The sequence below is a fragment of the Rutilus rutilus genome (assembly GCF_951802725.1).
Source record: "Rutilus rutilus genome assembly, chromosome: 7".
NCBI lineage: Eukaryota > Metazoa > Chordata > Actinopteri > Cypriniformes > Leuciscidae > Rutilus > Rutilus rutilus.
The window spans coordinates 3,991,259-4,017,422 of NC_140221.1; the positions used below are offsets into that span (position 1 = coordinate 3,991,259).

Consider the following 26,164-nt stretch of genomic DNA (forward strand, 5'->3'; position numbering starts at 1 on the left):
AAGATTGGGGAAAAGATTGGAAAAAGTTAAATGAGTTTTTCTCTTCTCAGTAGTGCATCTTAAAAAGCATCTTAAGAATTTTTGGCATCGAGTCTCAAGTAATAAATAACACATTATATGTGCGTGGAGACAAACTTATACTTAATCACATTCAGCAACACAGAGATAAAATCACATTCTCACCCACAGACCCGCTTTTTCATGAAGGAACTGCAGCTGGTGTGTGAGAATTATATCACATTGTGTAATTAATTAAAATAAATAAAAAACATTGATCACTACACCATGGTTTCTTCTGTCCAATAAATTCAGTCAGTGTACGAAGAAGCTTTCACATCTTTAAGACTGAACGATTTCTAGAAAATTCATTTAGATACACATTTACAAAAATTCCAACCAACATCCTTAGATTTTAATCCCACACGTGGATACGCTTCTGTGTCTTAAGTGCATATAAACAGATTTCCACAAATCAACACCTCCTTGAAACTGAGATTTTCTTTTGAATCAGTTTAAGTAACATTGTATCGGTTCCGTTGTTGCTGTGGCGATGACAATCGGAATGTGTGAGAGTGTGTACCTTCCCTAGCAGCAGGGCTGCTTCTCACTGATCAAACATCCTCGACAAGTACATGGAGACACGCCACACATGCAGAACAACAAAGTGTGAGTTGGCATGGGGATGACTTGGTGACCTCCCAAGAATTAGGAGCACAATTTTTCTCCCCCCATCTCTCTGGCTCGAGAGCGCTCGGACGTCTGTCTAGTGCATGTTTACATAGAAAAACAATTTCAAGTATAGCGCAGCTGACGTCACCACGTTCTGACCTTGTATGACTTTTGAATTTACCCGTAAAAACTTTAACCTGAACATGAAACCTGAACAGTCACACACTCCACCTCCTGTTGTGCAAAGGCAATGCTTATAGGAAATATTGGCACAAAAAGCATGCATGGATGCTCTATGTTTTATAAAAAAAATTACATATGATTTTTACAGTTGTCTATCCTAGCACCACATGCTATTTTACACAGACAAAACAAAAGAGATGGCATCATGCCATCCATAAAAAGTCTGATATTTCAAATCTCAAATTAAAAAACTAATTAATTTTAGTCTGATTTAGTCTGAAAATCACTATAAATTTAAATGTTTTGCTTATTTGATCAAAGTCATAGGTTGGTATATAAGTTGGTTGGTTTTTGTGGGTTACTGCTAAAAACATTAGGAAGAGTGACATCTCAATAATTAAGATGATTAAAATCTTGAAGTTTTAGTCCTCCAGTCTACATTTTTCAGTAACGTATTAATGCATTTTTAAAACTGCCATTGAGTAACCATTTTAGGAGTACATATGTAATTCGCTGTATATGAGTGTGTTTGCAGATGATAAGGCATGTAGACCACACCTAATGCTTTGCCTCTGGGTTGCCAAACTCTCCACACCTCCAAGACAACAAACCAAACGCAGCAAAAGATGCTGTTTTGAGCCTTCCAGTTCAAAATGCAAATTCCCTCAGTGAAATAAAGCAGAAATAAAGAATGAACGTCCACCAAAATCTAAACCTCCTCATGGTTATTAATACTGCATGATTCAACACCTGCCACAATTGATAGGTTTTCTTAGGAAAATGCATCCTAACAAGTACTGTTATGAAAGCATGATTTTAGAAACAAAATAAATGGACATTTATTAGAGCAATGCAGTCCTGTTGATTCTTCACTGTGAATGATCAAGCTTTCAATGCAATGCTGTAATAATCTTGCAAAAAGCAAATGATAACGTGTAATATAGCTAATAAAACCTATAATAATTTTAGGGAAAAGGATAAATAAGCCTGTTAGCACCCACCCCAGCTTTTCCCCCTCTCTCTAAGATCAAGAGTACTGCAGCAGACAGGATGACATCATCACTGAGACGCAACACTGCAGTGTGTGTGTTTATGACTGCATCCGAGAGAGAGACGGAGCGAGTCTCTAAATTCCCCTCTACTGAGAAACACACACCTAGATGAAGGGGAAACACACAGAGGATCCAATCCGTCAAAATAACTCTGCTTGCATAGCGAACAGCAGCGAGAACAGGTGGTGATGCGCATTTCCCATGAATGAGGATCCATAAAATTCCACTCGCACATATTATTGCATTGCTGTATTCATGCATTAGTAATATATACTTAAATCTTGCATGACTGAGACTCTTTCTGCCAACTGTAGTTGTTTTAAAATTGATGCCTTCTTCCTTCTCCCCATCGGAAGTTCAGATGATGAACTGGATGTATTATCCAGGATCATAAATGTGTGTGAGTTTGGTGTGTTTTGGACTTCATGCATTGCTGTGGAGAGCTAAACTATCATGAGCATTCCAGTCTTTCAGTGCAGCTCCGGTAAAAACCTTTAACTCACACACAACATAAAAACTCTCACACCAACTGAGAAATCTACAGAATACGTAATAACTACTTTTTATGTGTGCATGGGTAACGTAATAACTTGTTTCACTGACCATTCCTGCTACAGATAACTACTGTTGTATGTTTTATCTACAGAGAAAATATGCTTTCAGTGATGTTTGTAATTGAATGATAAATGCACAATGAAACCCTGAATTATAATTAGCGGAAACAAATAAAGTACAAATAAATTTTAAACTATAGTGGTCTGGATGGCTGTCACACCTTTATAAGTGTTTAGTTACACTTTATTTCATTGTGTCCTTGCTACTAATGTTCCATGTATTTACTATGTTAAGACTGTAACAGTTAATTACTGTATGCATAATTTCAAGCAACTAACACTAAACCAAACCCTAACCCTACAGTACAAGATGTTAATTAATATTGCTCAGTACATCTTTGTGTAACTGCAGTGTAACAAGGACATATTAAAGGTACGTTTACATGACAATGATGTACTAAAAATGGGAACGTTTTTCCTTTGGGTTTTTCGAGTTCAGACGACAACATTGTCAAAGCGATCCACTAAGACGATTAAAAACGCTGTATTCTGCTGCCAGGCCAGTAGATGGCGATGTCACTTTGTAAAGAACGACTATTGTCACAGTGTCTGGTTTGTGTTTCCCCGGGTGTCCACTAGAGGTCTCTCTCCCTTACTGTCACCATTCATTCTGGAACTGCATTTCCCACGATCCTTTGTCTGTTCTCATCACTCATCATTGTACGCAGCTGTTTCTCATTACATTGTTTAGTTTCTGTGTATTTATACCCTGTCTGGTTAGTGTTTGTCACGGAGTCCTTATGGTTTGTCACGACACTTCTGATGTCTGTTTCCTGGTTTGTTCTTGTTTTGTTTATTGTTTTGGACTGCTCATTTGGATTTTGACCCCTGCCTGGATACTACGATTTTGGATTACACTTAAATAAACATGCTGCTACTGGATCTTCCTGTTTCCAGTGTGTGTCCGTGACAACTATGCATCTATAGATTGAATGCGTAATACACATGCGCATGATGTCACCGGTTTCACAAATTTGCGTTTTTGTAGTTTACACTGAGACAATAACGGTATAATTTTCAAAAACTTGCACTTTGAAACCCATTTTCAAAAGTTTGCATTTTTTCAGGCCTGCAAAACGCTGTTGTCGTGTAAATGAACGGCCAAAACGCATAAAAAGTTTTCTGTTTTTAGGTGTAGGTCGTGTGAATGGCCTTTAAAGTGTTAAAGGTTAAACTTTATTTTAAGGTGTAGAATTTAAGCCAGAATGTGTATATTTAAGCTACATCTAAAAGTCTGTGAATTGCATTGCATTTGTTTTAAAGAACAATAATTTTTTTTATTAAAATAGACTGTTTCAAAATAGGCAAGTGCAAGGTGCTGGGACACCTGTGTGAACTTAAGGAGAACTGACTTCATACATCCACTAAAATCACCTCATTTGAAAATCATCTGGTTAAAATAATTAGTTTGCAGACGCCACTTAATTTGATATTTTAAAATAAGAAAGAAATACATTTTATTTTATTCAAGTGTCCAAAGTTTTGGGAACAAGTTAAATTTGCATCAAAGAACGAATCTAATGTGAGATTTCCTGTACTTTATGTAAAGATGAAGGTGAGACTTTGATTGAACCCTGCATCAATTTATAAACCAAGTGCAAAGGTGTTTCTGTTCGTGCCACGGCAAATGAAAAGCATCTTAAATTCACAATTTGAAAGTCTCCATTAACACCTTTGAACTTTTTTTCCCTCTCATGTATAAATGTGAAAAGTTTTATCCTTAGTCTTTCTTTTTAGTCCCATGCATATTCTTTGCACAATATGTAAATAATTATCCTTTGCACATTATGTAAAGAATACAAATGTGCAATTACCATATTTAGGAGCTTTTATTGGTGTAATCTGGTTGATTCTGTCATGCTACACTTACAGTACAACCAGTTCAATTTCATGTTACGACACAAAGCATCTTTTTAACTTACTTGATAGATCATTTTGCAACAATGCAGATTCGCCTCTCTCTCCCTCTCTCTCTCTCTCTCTGCAATGTAAAATAATTTGTACAAAAAATATGACTGCATATAATAGTTAGGGTTGGGGTTCAAAAGCAACATGCCTCCATGGACAACAGTGAAGTATTTTGGGGCAAAGGTAAGTTGGAGACATGAGCTAGCCTACACCAATTCGAGAATCTTCGCAACATCTAAAAACAACAACAAAGTAGATGAAGGAATCTTTAGGAAAGTTGTACTTACTCCACAAATGATGGTGTTCATTGGCATCCCAGTGCACCCTCTCTACGTCTTTGCCTCACTGCTTTCCTGTTACACTATCTGGGTGTAGGGGTCCGGGCACTGCCCCTTTCCCCCTGCACGCACACACCCACACACACACACACACACACACACACACACACACACTTACACTTGTGAGGGGATGGGTGGGGCTGGGGGCTTTGAGGCCAGAGGGTTTATCTCCAGAGGAATGCTGTCAATATCGACACACACACTTCTAGCCAAAACTAGATAATGGCATAAGTCTCTCTCCCCATTTTTCCATTCCGTAGAGCGTTCTCGATCTGCGCAGACCTGCCCGATGCATTCTGACAAGCAAAGGGCCTTTCTGAATGAGCTATAGGGAAAAGGACACATTATGTGTGTGTGTATCTGAGCTTTGGCACTGTTTCAGTCTGCAGAGGGACTTACAGTGACAAAGACCCTCGGAGGGGTGGGGTGGGGGGTACTTCAGGAGTACCAAGCCTGGTGACAATGGCCCAGACACGGATGGGGAGGGCATGGTGTGTGTGTGTGTGTATGAGGGGGGCCCAGTCTCTTTCAATAAAAGATCTGTCACTCCCAGCCTGAAAAGGCCCCTCCGTCCTCTCTCTCCTAGGCCCATGCTGGGAAAAGCACATCTATGCCAACGGTATGCACCCAAATAAATATGTGTTGCAGAAGTGGACGGAGAGAAAGTACATCTAGAACTAAGGTTATCAATTAAAATGGGGTCGTTTTCTAGCGAACAACCTGGCATTGAGGAATTGGGATTGCCAGTGATTCCCTTTGTAGGGGATTTATTGCAATGGCAGTGAATCACAAGGCCGTTTGAGGTGACTCAAGAATCAAGAGTACACGTCTTTGATTCTTTCAAGAAATAAAGGTGAGGTCACATTTACAGCTGCTCTGCAAACTTGCGTGGGCAAAATCCAGTCATTTCTGCTCGGTTTGAAAGTGACTTCTGTGCAAGTTTTGCTTCATACAACTTTACACTATCGATAATAGACAATGGACTTTTTTGTTGTTGCATGACATTTCTCTAATGTGAACACAACTGAGTTATTCCTGCTGTGCAGTATGTTTTAATGACAAAATCATATTTATTATACACTATGGATATATACATATAGATTTTTACATATTTAGGTGCACATTTACCGTTGCTTTGCAAATTTCCACGCTCAAAATCCAGTCATTTCAATAAGAATCCACACAATTGGGATTTTGCATTTCCTCGCAGAGATTTCTCAACGGGTTCAAGTTAGCCACAAGACTTCAGTGTGAGCTGTGCTTTATACATCACAATACTACTGACTGGACCATTTTTTGCACACTAAATTTTGCCTAAATTTCACTAATGTGATTGCTTTTAACTAGCTTAACTAATGTGATTGCTATTTTAACTTTAAACTATCAATGCCAAAATTTAAGGGTCAATCTTATAACTGCACTACTTGTGTTTGAGAGTATGTTGTTGTTGCAATTGAAGGGATTGTTCACCATAAAATGGAAATTAAGTTATAAAAAAAGACAAAAGTGTCACAGAATGATCCCATGCTACACGTGTCGTATATCTCAAGTGTTCTGGGGGTATACGATAAGGTTTGGTGAAAATCTAACTTAAAATTGTATGTATTATTTACCTTGGCCGTTGAAGTAAATTATCATTTTAATTTTTAGTTACAGTGAGGAAAACGTTCTATTGAAATACTTAAAGCTCAATTGTATAAACACAAAAACATGTCTAATAATATTTAGAACTGTAGACAATATTCTTTGTTGCTCAAAATGCATGTTACTAAGTAAATGCTCAGAGGACACACAGCACATTGGTAAAAAGGACTTAGTACAAGCCACTAGAGGGTGCTGTATTTGTCATGCGTAACAAGCGTAAGAAGCAGTCAATGAGCCTGTTATTCTGTGCTACTGTTGTGCATAGCTACTGCAATGTTGCATTGTCCTAATGTTTTGTTTTCATTTAATCTAAAAGCACTCAGAAGCATGACCGAAGTACACCAGGGAAAGACTGTCATCAGTCATGCATTCTACCACATCTATCAGCAGCATTCAATACTGTGAACCACCAAATCCTCCTCTTTACCCTCAATGAAGTAGACATTACAGGCTTAGAACATAAATAACCAGATATCATAAAAAAGGATCCACACCAACTACCCATTCACGTTCCACAAAGATTAGCACTAGTATTCTGACTTCATACCAAATTGCTTGATTAAAGTTATCACCTATAAATGTCTGGAAGTATTTGTGCATGGATAAATGCCGATCATCTGAAGTGGAATTTACTGAAAACTACCCTGCTCTACATCCCAGCCAAAAAACATCCTTGCCAAGTCATCATCATAGACAAACACAGTCATTTCCCCACACATAAAGCCAAGAACCTTGGCACCCAACTGGACAACGGTCTGTCATATGCATCCCACATACTATCCACACTCTCAGAAAAGAATGTACCTTCAGGTGGTACAACAGCTCATCTGGGTCAGTAACCTCAAAAGGACATCTCTGTACCTTATTCTCCCTACTTAGTACTAATATGCACAATTTAGTACAAAGTACAAAGTTGTGCTTTTAAGAGTACTGCCCCAGTTACAAGCTGTTGTACTTCTAAACGTAAAATTTGTGCACGTTTTTCTGACAGTGTGCAGTCAATTCATTCTTTCTGCAGAGTCAGACCTTTTCTTTCTAGACAAGCTGCTCAGATCATAGTACAGGTCCTAGTCTACATACAGTTTATCATTCCTGTCCAGTCTCTCATTGTAACCTCTGCAGATAATGCAGAACTCTGTTCCTCAGCTGATACTGAACCTAAGTACAGTACTTTGTCATCAGACCGTCCCTTCACTGATTCTCTATTCAAGCTAAGGTGAAATTCATTACACTTGTTCTGACTTACAAGGCAGACAAGCACCCTCCTACATCCAGTCCATGCCAACATGTTAAATTTTATTAACTTCCACACCTTATCTCATATAGTCGCCCCTCCAGCAGTGCTGGGCAACTTTCTGTCCGCAAACCCAAATCAACTTTGAAAGTCAGGTTTTAATTGTATATGTACATGTCTGAACCACTTCTTTTTCTATGAGGTAATTTTCTGAATTGCATGCTTGTGTTGATCACAAAGGCCTAACATGAAGCATGACCAATGCCAGTCATGAGCCACAATGTCAACATGCTCCTGGTAGGTCCTGGTAAGGAGTTGATAGTGGTTAATGGTCAGGCAGTAAATTGCGTTCCTCTGTTCCCAGATTGCACTAGTTATGGATGGTCACAGCTTCCTCTATGTTCCACCTTACACCAGGAAGAGGAGAGAAAAGAGCTTAGGTGGAACACGAAGTAAGAGTTTTGATCCAGAATACAACAACTGATTAATCCTGGGTTAATCCTCTTTGGAATTGCCCGATGTCTTCGCAGTTGCAAAAAGCAAGCATATTTCGTAGTTGATGTCTTGAAAACCTTACCTTTATGTTTTCCTAGCATCTTTCAGGTGGCTGGCAGAGAGTGATGCTTCACAACTGTGTCCCGTATTCCACCGTCATGTTATCATCAGTTGAGTGTCCATTTCAGCTCCTGATCATCTCATCCAGGGGTGTACAATCCTGGTTCTGGAGTTTAGCTCCAACTTGCCCCAAACAAATCTGCCTTGGAGTTTCTAGTAATCCTGAAGACTTTTATTACCTTGATTGAGATGTACGTAATTGTGGTTTGAGCTAAACTCTGCAGGATAGTGGCCCTCCAGGAGCAGGATAGGGAATCTGTTCAGGAATGATTACTCCAACTTGACATAGATGGCCTCTTCTATACCTGTCCATCCCATCCAATATCCATACACTGGATGTCTTAAAGTCAAGTATACAGCAGATTCTAGCCAAAAATTGGAATCATGAAAGGTTTGCCACAAAGGGTACAAAGATTAAGCTGACAAGAAAGTTGGAAATAGAGTGCACTTGCCCCATTCAAGTCTTGAATGTCAAATCTTGATCCATCTCATTAGATGGTATGAGAGAAATAGTCTTCAACTGCAAGAGAATAAAGGCTTCAGATGAAGAATGTATTGCACAATTACCTCAGCATGAAGGTAAGCAAGGCTAAAAATGTTAAATCAAGAAGGCATGACTACAGGCAGGCTTCCTCCTTACTCCTGCTGTCATCTCACCTTTACTTACTTTTTGTATAGACATTTTACCACATGCTACTCTGACATACAATCCATACCACCTACAAATGCTCTTAAATACCGGACAAAACTCCGGGAGAGATTCTGCAGAATAAAAGCAGTAAAAGCAACCAACACAAACACACATAATGAGAGGTGCTTCAGAAGCAAGCCAGGCGGAGAGCCAAGCCTGCACCTGCCAAGTATCCAGCGAGTCAACACCCAGTCCTTGTGAGACAAATGGGGCCTAATCAAGACCAGAATGAAACACTGAGGTGTTAAAGACTGCAGCATTGTCTTGCTGATCAAGACATGGCTAACTTCCTTGATCTGGATCCCTTGATGTTGTATTTTAAGTAGGACATGGATCTCTTGATCACCGTCCTTTCTTATCCCTGGCACAGCATTCCCATCAATCAATTATAGCCCCAACCCATTGCCTTAACCTAACTGAAATATCCAAACATATCCGAACATATAACCAAACAATAACCTAACATATCCAACCTCTAAAATCAGAGAGAATTATGGTGGATACTAATGTTGTTCAAGCCACTAACCTCAAACCTTACCCCTAAAAACAATCTTGTTTCAGGACAAACAAGGATGATAATGTAGGAATACTCATATGTTAGGCTTGGACCACACAATATAGTCAGTTCATGTTTCAGATTCAGTTTTCATCAGTAGAACAGAACAACTGAATCAAACAAATTGAAGGGAAGAGTCAGGCTCCTTTTAATTAGCAGTTAGTGTGACAATACGAACACGGCCTGCCAAACCTGAAGAAGTATATTTTGCCACTAGATGTGCAATACGGATTTCTATTGCTTTCATTTATCATTAAAACAAATCTTATCTAATGAATAAGGATTTTTTTTTGTTGTTCTTGAGGGGAACATTAAGCACAACAATCTTTAAATAGTAAAATCATATAATTCAGTGGAGGTTTTTGACTTTTGGTTTAGCCCCTTGGGAAAAAGAAGATGTGCACTCAATTGTATTGAATGAGTACACTTTTAAAAAGTGCATGTTTAAAATCCCACATTTTGTAATTTAAAAGTAAGCTCTTGTTGGGCAGCTCTAGGGATTGGGTAGAACAGAACACAATCTATAACAGCCCTTTTCATAGTTTCTATGGCCTTTTCCATTTCAACAAAGCGTTCAACAAACCTCTTATGCATTGCACACAGTATGTAACATGAACATTAAATAAAGCATAATTATCCATTGAGGATCATTTACCTAGGCAAACAGTAAATTCATTTTTGAGACATGAGAGCAAGAAAACATGACATTGCTTGATAAATGTGACATGAGCCAATCAGTGGTCATACATATCAGAGATATGACATTTAATGCTGACTTCTTAATCTTATTAGGAAAAAATCAGACCAAATAAACACATACACAAGTAGACACAAATGGTAAATTAAGGACAGAATAATATTTGTACAGACCTAAAACACGTCTGCATTGGAAGTGACCAACGTCGGATCAACGCTGTGAGCTTTAGACTAAACTCAGCAACAGTAAAATGGGTGAAAAACTTTGTATCCTACTTTATGTATATTTATTTATTGCATGGCATTTGGTGGAATTTTTACACATAATACACAATAATTGCTAAAACAGTGGTTAGAAATATGGTAAGAAAATGAAATATGAACTTTAATTTAGAAGGCCAGAAACTACCTTTGATGTATCAGTCATAAGGTATTTTAATAAAGGCTTAAAATAACTGTAATTCATAGCAATTAACTCACCCAAATGATAACTGCAACTAAAATAACTTGCAAAATCAATCAATCAATCCATCAACTGCAAGCATGTAGTTGACTTGAAGCACTTTTGAGAAGATGCCATCCAACTATTTTAAATATTATTTATTATTATTATGTTTTATGCATGCATACTGCATGGAATATTTGTACTTTTAAAATGGCAATTTGTACAATTTTTAATACTTTAAAGTAATGATGACCAGTTACAGGAAGATATACGCTTCACATCATTCATTCATATACATTTTATCCAGTAATCTTTGATGTTGATTAAAAAACAATCTAACAGAAATGTTATGTCTCATCTACCCTGGTGCATCCTATCACTTCACTTGCAGTGAGAACAGATTTGTTGATAATAATGGGCATGACCCCGTGCTGTTGCATCTCTGTGTGTGGCTGACTTCCAGTGTAGACATCTTTCAGCATCTTAAAAAAGTGTCATATTCCTTTACATATTATGTATTGTGCTTGTTTGGATAGATAATTTAGGGCTTTTAATATAGGGGACAGTGGAGTAAGATGTGCTACTTTTTGGGGTAAGATGTGCCACACCTAAATATGTTTCAGGATGTCTGTTATCAACTGAAATTAGAATAAAGTATCAATAACATGCAGCCATGTTTGAATGGAGAATATATAAACCATTCACATTTCAAATAATACTAATTAAAATTAATTGAAAAAATATAACACATCCCAGTCTTCTTTTGCGGCACATTATTCACATTTACAGTAAGAAAAAGTTTTATATTCGAAATATTTGAATGTAGTGAAACTATCTCTAACACTAACTGTAACTCTAATTCTAATAGTATTTCACCATTTTTTTTTCAAAAATAAACAAGTGGATAACAAACAATTTGTTACATTTGCTGTGACATTAATTTTACCTTAATTGTAGAAAAATGACTTTGACATAAAAAATAAAAAATCGTATAACTTTTCTCGTGCTTATCTCAGTCACAGGCATTTGTGAATGTGCAGTTACTTGACAACAAATTGTGCATCTTTGCACAAATGTGCTGTGACACAGCTTACCCACAGTGACACACCTTACCCCACTCTCTACATCCTCGAGCTCATGGCCACAACTGTTTTACAAACTATTCTAAAATTATTCAGAACTATGATAAGCAGATGACTTGGAAATCTGTCTTTAATTCAGATCAATAAATAAAAACTGGAGACTTACCTGAGTCAAAGATAGTCAAAGCATTGCGTAAACAGAAACACTAACACTACACTAAACATCAAATCCACAACACAACACACATACTATGAAATGAGCACTATCACAGCACATGAACACACACCACAAGCACAGATGTGAAACAAAACACAGATGAAACCAACTGAACCTCACTCACCACTCAGATTCAGCTCTCACTGCACAACATGGAAAGATGTGGATAATGTGAATATCAACACACGTCAGTGCATGCATAGGTGTCTGGATATAAATGTGTTCACATGATAAAGTGTTTGTGAGTAACACATCAAAACATGTGAAAAGTACACTTAAGAACCCACAGGTAAAATAGGTTCATTTTACTTTAAGCCTTATTGTATTTTACCCATTATGTAGTTTATGTAACTAACGTGATGTATTGGTATTTATTTAATTTTTTTTGCCCGTGGACTCTTTTTATATGCTGTGTGAGTACACTAATAAACGCAAAAATAATCCACACATCACAAAAACAGAACTCAAAATCTGAACGCAACCACAAAAATCTCAGAAAACAACTACAGGTGAAACTGAAAACAGATAAACAAATAAACCAACAAAAAACTTGTCTAGACCACGACCACATCTACCCTTACTTAAATAAAAAGCCAGTCTAACACCAAACAGTAATACGAAACTCTCAAATAAAACCAGAGTTTGTTAAACTGAATGTTACATAAAAACTTTATGGTGCTAAAATCAAATTCACAAGAAAAAAATGCGGATGAAATTAGAACCACTACACCAAAAAAACACTAACAACAATGACAGAAGCATATCTAGTGACAGATAACGCCATATACAATATGTATATGTATATGTATATATATATAGATAAATATGAGAATAAAAATTTAGATATATGTTGCAGATATTTACTGTTTCCTCATAGTGCCACACTCCCTGGCCATCCGGCAGCTCAGAGCTCACACTATTGTCCTGATCGATTAGCCAGCGATGAACGACGTGGGCCTAAAAGGACACACGACATAAACACAAGAAGCCATTAAATCTTCACACTCTTGAGGTAAAAACAGAGAGCGAGAGACAGATACAGAGAGAGCGACAGAGAGACACAGAGCTGGAGAAAAGAGAGAAAAGAGTCCCAACTATATCTTAACATGAATTTAAAAAAAAAAGAGCCTACGCTTGAATTAGTCAGTTCACATAACGAGAAAAGGCAGACAAACATGAAAAAGAGAGGCAGAATGAGAGGAAAGTGCAGGAGGACAAAAAGGCACAAACAAATCCAGGGGGAAATTGGTGGTTCAGAGGATAATTCGATAATTCAAATGCAGTTCTCAGTTTGGTCTCATTGAAGTATCAACTTTTTTCCCCACACAATTCCTTTCAAGGAAGACAGCTGAGATCTCATTTGTGTTTTCCCCCTATGGGAATATATACTATAATCATCTTCCTACTAGGGGTGTAACGGACCACAGAAGTCATGGTTCGGTACGTACCTCGGTTTACGGGTCACGGTTCGATACTCCCGATTCCTGACTGCAAGAAATAAAAAATTAAGAAATTGTTGATGTGTTACTCTAATTGATAGATTGACCAATTGTCAAGTTTTCAAATGTATTGGTTTGATTAACGTGTTGATGCGCAATGCGCATAAGAGTTCATTAGCATGGATGCACAAAGTTCAATATTTCGCTTTTTCAAGAAATCACGGAAAAATGAGCGAGAAGGAGAAAAAGAGCCATCTACATCAGAGCCTACTTAAAGGAACAGGCAGACTTTTTGGGACTTTAGCTTATTCACCGTATCCCCTAGAGTTAGATAAGTCCATACATACCCTTCTCATCTCCATGCGTGCCGTAACTCTGTCTGACGCACCCACCGCTAGCCTAGCTTAGCACAAAGACTGGAGGTAAACGGCTCCAGCTAGCATACTGCGCCCAATAAGTGACAAAATAACGCCAACATTTTCCTATTTACATGTTGTGATTTGTATAGTCACAGCGTGTACAAATAACAAGGTCACATGAGACACAGCCATCTTCTAACCGTATACATACTGGGAACTATATTCTCAGAAGACAAAGCACTGCTACTTCTGTGGAGTGATTTACACACACAGATGAGAAGGGTATGGATTTATCTAACTCTGGGGGATAAGGTGAATAAGCTAAAGTCCCAAAAATGTCATCACTGGACTGTAGTAAGACTTCCACGAGAAAAAATAATCAAAACTCAATGTATAGGCTACTAGCAAGCTCTAGCGTTATCTGTGTTATATTTCATCTGCAATGACAATGTGGACTTTTATAAAGATCCGTTTGGCCATTAAGTTTTCTATGCATCATTATGGATTAATATGAGGAGAGTCTCCGCATGAAAGACCCGCGACTGCAGATCAACGTGCTTCTGCATTTCTCTCAGATATGCTAGGAAATAAAATGTGGAGGATTTTAACAAGATGATTGACAGGCAAGTTTACTGTGACAGAGAGCAACCGTTAAAGACACAATTGTACGATGTGATAGTGTGTCCCGAAGCTTGAATACTCTTTTGCTACACCCTCAAAGTATCAACTTTTTCTTCACAAAAAGAGTACATACTTTTAGGGCGTAGTATAAGTAGGCGAATTGAGACGCAGCATTGTTCTGGGTTGGTGCATGGATCAACTCGTTCTTTTTCCTGCTATGGTGGTTAGCAAACAGCGTTGCATTACCGCGCACGCCCCCTCCTGGATTGAAGTGTGCATCGCCTGTGTCTGACCGTATTTGTCGTCTGACTGTATGCACCGAACCGTGACGTCCGTACCATGAAGGTTCGGGACGAGTACATGTACCGTTACACCCCTACTTCCAACTATAAAGCAAACTGGAATTATGATAGAATTATAAAGATGCCATCTAAAAGTATATATATTACATATTACCAGTGAGATACTGAAACGTTGACAAGCACTTGTGTAATTGATTTACCCAACGCGATCTCATGAGTATTGGTAGGTATTTTAGGTCAAATGTGGTTTTCTAAGGGTTAATAGTACTCAGGCCCAGGTCAGTCAGAATCTGACTGAAGTCAACGTCATAGTTATTCAATATATTGTAGAACAATGGTAATGCCAGGGTAATAAATAAAAGCATACATATTCTCAGTCTTATAACAGAAACGTTGGTGTATTCACTTTTTTCCTTGCACCAGCAAATGTTCGAGTCTTAACCTCAGTTTGAAACATTCTGTCAAGCAAACTTCATGTTTGAATGATGCAAAACATGGAAGTCATTTCAGCCACAAATGATCCCAGTAGCACCAAAAACACCATAAAATCAGGCGAGTACATAACAAAAACAATTTTTTTTGGTAAACTAAAGCCCCTTTCACACAGCGCGTTGATCCCGGGAAATTGCCGTAAAATTGCTAGAGTGCCTTTTGTGTGAATGCAAACACATCCTGGGATTGATGCCGGGATGGGGACCTAGTAACATTGCAGGGATCAGTCCCCAATGCCGTAAGGGATGTTTTGTTGCTCTTAGAAGAAAGTTTGTGTTCGTCATCAACAAGAAAGAACGAAAAAATGTCTGCAAACTGGAATGAAGCCGAGACCAGGAGCTCATTACTATCCACGCTGAAGCTGAGATCGTTCCGAATCCGAATCCGACCGAATCCGGAAAAAAATGCTCAAGCGTGGTTTCTCGAGATCGAAAGCGCAGATCATTAGTAAACTTAAGACGCTGCGTAAAAACATCCACCAAGTGCACGGCTACAATGGAGAGAGCGGTAGCGGAAGATTAGACTGGCCTTTCTACAACACATCCTGACGGCACGTGTCTTTACGGGATCTTTACGGGATGTGTGTGAACGCACTCACAGATTCCGGAAAATCACTGGCAGTGGCAGTGTGAATGAACCAAAATCAAACTATCCCGAGACACATTATCCGTGTATTTTCCGGAATCTCTGTGTGAAAGGGGCTTAACTGTTTAGTTATAACAGACCAGAGTGACACTATGGGGTATGTGAAAAGAATTAGGTATAGAGTGACATTTCCTTTTGAGAGTATGTTGATGTTTCTACTGCCTTTAACCACTCAAAAAGTGCATGTTTAATTTCTGCTGAGCCTAAAGCTGCATTCTATGACACATTCATAACTTTTAGGAACAATATGTTCACCTGCTGACGCACGCCACCATCCCTCGCCTATCACACAATATGCACAATATCACACAATAACACACTCACACACAACAAGTTTCCCAACAGAAGTCACTCGAAATACACAAAATCTCTTACGCTGCAGACTGTAGCTAAGGACAGTCACAGTCAGCTGATAAGGTCAACGAGAGAACAGAACATGAGTGTTCAAGCTGGTGATGATGAGGTGCAATAAAGGAGGGGGCGGGTTTTTCATTCAAATACTGTGTAGAATACAAAAAGTATGGCATGAGTAAGGGCATTTTCTACATTTGATTACTCCTTCAATTACTCAGTAAAAAAAACATAATGTTTGTCCTTAGCATTGCTTTATCAAAGCTATGAAGATCCAATTTCTCCAGGCAGTTTTAATATCTCAAAATCCAGGTAGCCCCAAAGTATTTCATCTCACAATTTGGACTTAACTTGCAATTGTGAGTTAATATCTAACAATTTTGAGAAAAAAATTAATTGTGAGATTGAGATTGTGAGAAAAAAGTACGAATTGTGAGATATAAACTCGCAATTGCATGTTTTAAAGTCTGAATAATTATAAAGTTTACATCTCGCAATTTCTATAAAAAAATCGGAATCGTGAGAAAAAAGTGAGAATTGTGAGATAAAATCATTTTTATCTTTTATTCTGTTCTAGTTGAGTCAGAAGTATCGGACATATCTGATGTTCAAACTGATGTTCACAGCATTAAAAGGCTGCAGGATTTACACTCTTTGGAAATTCACCTGACACATGGATTACTTTTAGTTGTCTCTGCTGTGACAGGAGAGAGAGAGAGAAAAAAAGGTCACCATTAAATCATGAAAATTCATATTTTTAGAAATAAAAAAACGTTCTGTCCGGAGTCCAGACAGGGACTATAACCATCATGTGAGCTATTTTAGGAGAGAGAAACGGAGTCAGCAACACCTGTTCTGCAGAGAACAGTAACAATAGCCCTCTTTCTCTTATGGACTGCCAGTATCACTGAAACACAGACTTCATAAATCATTTCCCCAATGCGGTTCTGTACACTAATCACCTGATATAGCGCTGCGCCATGCATAACGGTGGCATGACAGGTTTGTACAATAGAAATGTGTCATTCTACTCTACCGTTCAGTCTTACATATTCATGGATCTGTATCTGAAACACTCTATCATAATTATGTTGTTTAAATCCTGTCATTTTTATCAGCAACATTCAAGACCCTCTGTGGTGAAAACCAAGTTTTTAAATGTTGTTTATATGTCTATGGGGTGTTTTAAGACAAACCATGTGCAAATTCATAAGTCGACAGCATTGCTGAATATGCAGTGAACCAAAGACAGTCTCAAAAACACGCTTTGAAATGGCTGGTGTTTCTGACGTCACAAACTGCCTTGTAACCAATCAGATCAACGCGTGATCGTCAACGAGTGGACCTCTGAGCTGTGTGAGTGAGTGGAGGCGGGGCTCATTTGCATATTCATAGAACCGATTATACTAAATGAGGCAAGGGTGTCGAGTTAAATTCAAGCTATTTTAAGGCATGAAGAATTTTTTTTTTCAAGGAAAACCGTTTAAATATGTCATTTTGGTGATCAAAGATGAGTTTTAAGGGATAAAATGTGACTATAGAGGGACTTTAAGAAATATTTAGAGTAGTCTCTACATGTGAATGGCACACTTTAAAAATCATGTGTTGTTTTAACCCAACTTTGGGTCAAATATGGACAAACCCAAACATTGGGTTAAAAATGTAAATGTAACTCCAATTTTTTTTTAGAGTGTAATTTACCACAGCAGAAAATGAATCTTATATATAGTATTATGAAGTTCCTTATATTGTATGTTTAAGAGAAGGTACAGTAGAGATTTGTGCCTTCTGTACATTTTTCGCAGAGTGAATACTAGTGAGAGAGCTTATAATAAGATGATGGGGGAGGGGCTCAACGGATTTCTCCCTGATGAATAATTCAGTAGTGGAAGCTGCCAGGTCCTTGCAGACTCACTGCATCAGCAAACAGTGCCGAGGCACAGCAAGCTCACAAACAGAGAGAAGAAGGGAAAACCGTTCCCATCTGCCTTTAGATATTCAAACTTTAAAACATTATGAGATTACTTTACACTGATGGTAACATCTAAATGAACTGCTTTTATTCAAGTAAAAAATCCACCAAGAATCCACCTAAACACGTTCATTTATACCAACAAAGCAAATGTTTAATGCGTCACATCAGGTAGAAATATCTCTTTAAGGTACGTTAAGGTAAGGTCATTTCATAACAGCATTGGCTTGCATTCTTAAGTACCTGCCTTAGTAACAGGTATGCACTTATTTTAGTCATTTGCTTTCATCTCATTTTGGATGAAAGTGCCAAGACCATGCATGCAATGAAAATTAAATGAATGGATGTGAATTACTTTATTTTGCAATGACAAGCATTGTATTATACATTGTACACTTCTGCTGTAGCTCTTCTTTTTGGACAGAAATGTCAATGTCAGCAATGCAAGTGTTATTTTTATATTTTTTTACTTATTCTTTACAAGTCCTAAAACAAAAATTAAAACTAATATATAAACTACCACTCAGAATGTTGGAGTCAGTAAGATTTTGAAAGAAATGTAATACTTTTTATTAAGGATGCATTCAATTAAACAGAAGTGACAGTAAAGGCATTTATAATGTTACAAAAAAATCTCTATTTTAAATAATGTTGTTCTTTGAACTTTCAATTAATCAAAAAATCCTGGGGGGGGAAAAGTATCACCATTTCCACAAAACCGTTAAGCAGTGAAGCTGAAAATGTAGCTTTGTCATTACATTAATAAATTACATTTTAAATTAAATTAAAACAGTTATTTTTAAACTGTAATAATATTTCACAATATTACTGTTTTTAAAGCATTTTTAATTAAATAAATGCAGCCATGGTGAACAGAAGAGACTTCTTTCAAACATATACACACTATATATATATTTTTACACAGGAAACTTTTAAGTTAGATGTGAAGCACCACTTATTATTATCATATTACGTAGGACAATCTCAGACAAACAATAACTATCCATGTGAAGAATATATATGGCTTACTATATGATTTCTATAAAAAGAAAGTGTTTAGACAGAATTAGCTGCATAATCGGAGCAGATGGTTCTGTTTGAAGAAAAAACAGAGTTGCTGACAGAGGACGAGAGGAATTTCCTGCAGTTGTTTATGGTTTATCAGTGACTTCCAGAGGCCTCCCCGACACCCCGGTCGAGCGCTCGTGAGGGAAGCCCGTCTTTCCCAAACTATTTTTATCAGGCGCTGCATTAGCATGATAAAACATTGGCAGAAGAATAGACAGTAACAAAGAACCAAATGCACAGATTTTCAGAGCCTATTTTCATCTTTCCTTCCCTTTTAGCATGAGAGGCCTGGGTATTATTCATGTCAGAGCATCATAATTGCCTTTGAGACTAGCTCTTTTGTGCTAGCTCTTGAGCCTTAGCAATCTCGCTCTCTCTCACACGCATACACTCTCTCTCTCTTTCATTTAAATTCACAGACACACATTGTACACACACATTTTAGAAATGTTTTTGAATATACTGCTGAACAACTCCATATTACAGTTTGATATTACAGTTACACTTAATCCATATGAAGTGTTTGACATGACATGCACTATAATACATATTAAAATCTGTCACTATAAACTGTGAATTTTTTTATTCATGATGACATTGTGAATGTGTGCCAAAAAAAAATAAAAATTGGTAATTTGATTTAACACTTAATCATTTTCATAACTGCCCATTTCTACACGTCTGAATGTCTAATTTAATGTTTTTGATTCATTTATGAAATGTGCTTATACTTGAGCATATACATTTCCTAATGCATTTTTCAAATTAAAAGTTGGATTTTTAACACTAGTCAATATATAAACAATGAAAATTGTATTTTTATTAAGTAACATTGACAAAGACTATTAAAACGTTGTTCAAATATATTGCTTTTAGTCCATGTTAATTAATATGAACTAATGTTAAAGGCACACTATGTAATTTTTCGCCACTAGAGGTCGCCACTAGAGGTCGTTTATTCAAAACAAAGGCGTAGCTTGATGACGCCTTGATTTCGTGGGATCATGGGAGTTGTTGTCTTCACCTCTACAGCCGGTGGAGAATACGACGGGACTCTCATGGATGAGCGGTAATGTATGACAGATTTATTAATGTTATGAGAGCCGCTGGAGCGGTACGAGGTCGCTGGAGCGATTGCTAATGAGAGACGAGCGCGACACGCGGCTCGAGAGCAGTGGAGCTTTTATTTTCCCGCAGACGCCGTTTCTGCTTGTTCCGGTCATGTGTATGTGTATGAGTATGAGACACTTGTTGCACACTGCAGTGAGATGGACCGATATTAGGCATGGTAAAACATGGTACTCGCAGTAAATCAAGAAAACGAGATTTAAACAAACTGTGTTGAGCTTTATAACAATGATTAGTTTTCTGTCGATGAATGTATCCAAAACAGTCGCTCACGTGTCTAATAAAACACATAATATGTTAAATCGTCTTTGGTGTTGGAAATCGAGGGTAACGCGGGTATGATGTCATTAGCCGCGGTTCCATTACCCTTCAAACTGCGCAAATCGAAATTGCGAATTGAAAATACGCCCAATGGAAACACGTCAATTTCGCAAAAACTCCCATTTATCGCAAAAACGTTTTTACGCTCGCATGAGGAGGTTCTTCAGGCAATTCGAAAAAGAAATATTTCGCAAAACTGCAATGGAAACATTTACAGGTCACCTGACGTAGATGACGCGGTGTGTTTGGACAGAATACGAGACAGAGCTCTTTATTAAATTCATAAAAGACAAAAGAATTACAGGAATAATGGATTCTAAACCTCAAAGAAATGCCACAATCAAGACCTCGAAGCAGATATGAGGGAGAAACACCCAGAAACACCTCATATGTGCCGCTCTCGAGTATAAGGGTCTTTCCTTACCATTAATGATTGGATAACACACATACGTCTCCATTGATTAATAATAATGGGCAGTGCGGTGGCTGAGATATACATAAACCTACCGACATCCGTTGCCATGATTTTTGGAATGACTCGCGAGAGGAAAAATAGTCGCATGTTTTAGTCGCATAACATCGGTTAATGGAAACGGCGTCATTTCACAATAGTTTTTTGTCGGCATTTAGAAAAAAAAGCGCAAAAGTTTTGCGCAAATCTGTAATGAAAACGCGCCTAATGATAGGCGAAACGTTTCCTGGTTAAAACTGCTTATTTCTCTGGATTTTATGGGATAATGGGGTAATGGGATAACTACAACAAATCAACAAAATGTATAACATTGTTCTAGTGGTTTTTGGATATTTTGATCCAAAAATCTGTGCCTTTAACAAAAGAGGCCTTATTGTACATTGTATTCAAGATAAACAGCAACACAGACAATGATACTAGCATATTAATAATGCAAATGATTTTTCTCTGAATAACAGTATTCAGCCAAACACATCTCTTTCTAAGCATTCTCTTGCAGTTCTTTTGACCTTGCTGTATATGAAGAGCATTTCTAGCCGTCCTAAAGCCCATCCATCAGCTGTTCTCCTCTTACAGTTATTCCCTCCCCAGATTACGCATGCAACACACACACATATTCACTTTTCCATACCAGCAAAAACCTTTTTTACCGTCTAAATAGGATAGAAATGCATAGAAATGCAACACATCACTCCAAAAAAAGTACATTGCACTGCAGCAGTTTTGACATCAACTAAACAGTTTTGCAAACATGAATTATTACTGTGTTCTTAAAGCTGCAGTCCGTAGTTTTTTTGGGTTAAAAATTATCCAAAATAAATGTTTGAGCGAGTACATAACCAGCCAGTGTTCAAAACTCTCCGCTTGCCGTAGCTCGATTCTAAACGGTAAGCTTGTAATAATGTTTTTAACTCCAGTGGTACTGGTGGATTTCTGTGGGAAATTCGAGCATCTCTTTGTGTCATTCCGTCACATCTGTACACATAAAGAAGAGTCTCGGCTAGTCGGCTATGAGTGTGAGGATGCTGGAGGCGGAGATTTATAGCCTTTTCTCACAACACTTGATATAATTAAACTTATCAATTTGATGGCGGATCCAGAAAGGTTCAAACGACAATCACCAGTGACACCTGGAGATTCACCCACTGTAAAATGCGAAAGACTTCGGACTTCGGAGAAAAAAAGAGACTGCAACCGGCCCATGCGAAAACCAGGATAAATATCAGAAGGCCATTAAATTTCACGCAATGCTGATGTTGTTAACATTAACAATTTGAGAACGAAGTATAATTTGCACGGTCTGATGTGGTAAGCGATCGTTAAATTTAATCAGCACAATTTACTGCAATGCTTTTGGTCAGAACAAAAGTGGATGTTACTTGTTCAGAAAATTTTCTGGTGAAAATTCTTAAGTTGGTCATACTTCCAAAAAGTAGAATCTGTGATTGTGAATGCCAGAATCCACACCGGCGGCGACTGACAGACACACGTTCTCCTCTAAACATTGGATTCGTCCGCGCTGTGCCGTGCCGAGGCACAACCCACGTAAAGTTGATAATTACGCGAATAACTGCAATTGCAGATTTCAAACAGAGATGGCGACAAAGAGGAAAAACTGCGGACTGCAGCTTTAACAACTTGCATGGAAAAAGGCGTCATGAAATAAAACTTCGCCCTGTCTTTTTTCTAAATGCATCTTATTGATTAATTTCTTTAACTTTTTTAAAATCAAAATCTTAATCTAATAAAATCTAAAAACAGCCTGATCTAAATTTCAAAACTCGATCTTCCGACAGACTTCTCTCTCTGGTGATGTACTGTATGCTGCACTTCTCCAATCATTTAGTTCACTTAAACATTTAGTTTTCTCCCTTCTTCTATGCAGTACATTTTCAGATCTCCATCCATGTGTGGACTTGAACATGTACCAAGATGGGGACTATATGCAACTTATGTGCATTGGAAATATGTGCCTGTGGTGACATTTCTCCAAAATGAATGAAGGTTGTTCAATGAATGTTGCTTAAAAAAAATAACATACCACCTACACTAAACACCTAAACCTAACCAATAGTAGTGCACTTCTGCATCAGGTGAGCTAGCGAGCAAGTTTACTGTCTGAAAAGCCACACATATATAACTGGTTATGTGATGCAAACATCAAAATGACAAATTATGCCTTGTGGTACAAGTGTTTTGAGGTCATAACAATATTACGTAAGGAACCACAAAAACATCTTATCAAACCAAAAATGTGCCCCTGTAATCATAATTTGTGTGCAAATGAGAAAAGTTGTTGGTGTTTTAGTGTTGATTTCAGCTGGAAACTGCAGTATATTGGAGTACGCATTCAAAAGGTATTTTTTCAAAATGCTCTGTTTAACACATTTATCATGTTTAAACACGTCAGCAGAATTCTGTGACCCAAATGCAAGTAGAAAAAGGAAATAATCTGGATTCAGAAGCAGCTACAGTACAGTAATGTAGGAATGAAGTTCATAGACCCTCTCCTGTAGAGCATATTGATGCATATTAATGGCCCGTGCACTGCAGCTATTTTAGACCACTGCAGTGAACTACAAACTGCATACATGCTTATCAGCATTTTTCTGGTCACCATTGAGACCATTATCACATAGACACTCATGCACACATGTGTGAAACCATGTACACACCTAAATATGATACAATACCAATGAATGAATTACTTCCTGATGTATCGAGCAGTTCAAGACACACTATCCAGGCAGAGAGAAGGATCTGATTCCCATGCTGAAAAACACAATCAGCAACTTTCAGTGAGCAACCTCGCCCACCAGACACACACACACACACACACTGCAGATATATTCTGCCAGAGAACGTGACTTTAGATCTGTAGATATTGTAGTAACCGACCTGGTTCTTTTAGTAGGCAATCCTGATTGGACAAACACCTTTATCTAACTTAAATTATTTTAACTGCTGGAGAATCATAATCAAACAAGATTTGTTTCTGCAATGTGATCAATGATTCTCTATGTGTGATCTGTGATGCACACCTTTGTACAGTATATGGATAAAGCTTAAGGGGACATTTTTTTATTTTTATTTAACCAATTTCCTTGAGGTTTTTTTGCACACAAATATATATATAGCTAGAGTCAGACCCAATACAGTTGGTTGCTTCATCATTGAACAAAAGTTTCTTTGCGAACTCTCCATTACACTGTGAACCAATTGCTTTCGAAGCGCTCGACACGCCACATGCTGGTCAAATCAGTGTAAATGCAGCGAAAACTCACCCAAAACATGCATAAAACACCTTTTACAAACTAATTGCAAGTGTTTTGAAAATGTTAAATATTAACGTTAATTCTGTTAAATACAATTAACAAATAATCCCATTATTTATTTTTCCGGGCTCACTTTATGAAGAGCTGGTTAATCAGGCCAATAAGAAACTATTAACTAAAACTCTTCCTTTTTATAATATAAACTTTTCATTAAAAAATGTCTACAAATTTATAAAACGTAATTTTATAATGACATTTCGAAGCGTTTCGAAACTGAAATCACGTGACTTTGCCAGTTTGCAATGTGAACTGTGAACTATGAAACCATTAGGTGAAATAAAATAGAAGAAATAAGTACATAGTTAAAAAAGAATTAACAGTGAATAGAATACAGTAGCTCAGATAATTTAGTCTTAAGAAAAATGATTGAGTTCATGTTGAAATGTGTGCTTAAGTTACTGCTGAATGCACTGATCAGCATTTGTGCACTGTAAAAAATTTGTAACACTCCCAAATCAAAAATTTCAATTGACCGATAACATCTAAATTTTTCAATTGGCCCAAGTGAAATTCTGTAAATTCTAAAATTAAATGTACAGATTTTCACTTGGGCCAATTGAAAAATTGAGATGTTATCGGTCAATTGAAATTTTTGATTTGGGAGTGTTACAAATTTTTTACAGTGTGGTAAACTAAAATAATGAATGTCATTTCTATTCAAACTTTTTTGTCATGTCTTTAAATATGTTTGTAATTAGGGCTGGGTAAAAAATATTGATTTCTCGATTTTAATCGATTCTCATTTTTACGAACCGACATCGATTTTAAATCCCAAGAATCGATTAGTCATCCTGTTTTCAGTTGATGAATGAATGGAACATGTAGCGCGCATCCCATCCAATAAATCGCAATAATCTTTGTGCTTTGTTACTATTGATATGAAACAAAGTCTCAGATTTCAAATTACGTCCATTTTCTTACAGAGCAGCAGCACATGATCTTCTCTTCCGCATTAATAACACCAGTTACAGCGTGAAATAAACATGAATGAGCTTCTGAAAGTGTGTTAAAAGATAGAGTACAACTTATCTTTATCCGTATCATGTGACATGGAATCGCTCAATCAGTGTTTCAACCGTGGAAAGACGTCAGTAAAACAGCTGGTAAACAATGTTTTGTAACGTCACATTTACCTCAGAAAAACCATACAGTGACCATAAACTCATTAGTCAGCTAGAAAAATGAACTCTAGAGAGGAGCATTTTGCTAAATATATGCACCATATTACATATTCATTATCATTTTTTAATGTTCTTCAATATTTAATGCATGTTTGAATAAATCTGGCGAGTTTTATGACAGCCACCATTTAAATTTATTATTATTATTATTATAAAAATAAATAAAAGGGTAATTTAAGTGTTTGTATACAAATCAGTTCATTTTTACCTTCAATATTATAGTAGGCTAATGAAGCCTAGAAGGCTACAAATGACTTCCATAGTTTACAGCATTAGTGAAGAGATTTGTTTTCCTTGAGAAAATTTGCCATGTATTGTACCTGATATAATCAATATTGAATCGAATCGAAATCGAATCGGATTGCAAGTTTGTGAATCGAAATCGAATCAAAGTACACTACAAGTGCACGTTCAATACAACTAAGTGCACTTCCTTTCCAGAAGGGCACAATTAGAGACATTATTGAGCTGTCCTCTGAAACTATCGTCGACACATATAATACATAGATACAGATTAAAGAGAAAAGAAAAAGT

General features: G+C 37.3%; 1 protein-coding gene across 20 annotated transcripts in view; it reads right to left on the reverse strand.

Annotated features, from left to right (window-relative positions):
• The window catches only part of ank1a (ankyrin 1, erythrocytic a), a 139,886-nt gene that overhangs the window by 71,993 nt on the left and 41,729 nt on the right, over positions 1-26,164 (reverse strand). For 14 of the 20 annotated variants that reach the window (XM_084413708.1, XM_084413707.1, XM_084413706.1 and 11 more), the window contains exon 2: positions 12,809-12,901. In XM_084413708.1, the coding sequence (XP_084269834.1) occupies positions 12,809-12,901 (93 nt within the window). Of the gene's footprint in view, positions 1-4,440; positions 4,500-4,713; positions 4,889-12,808; positions 12,902-26,164 lie in introns of those variants that run through there. The other 6 variants (XM_084413699.1, XM_084413697.1, XM_084413695.1 and 3 more) reach the window with 2 other exon arrangements.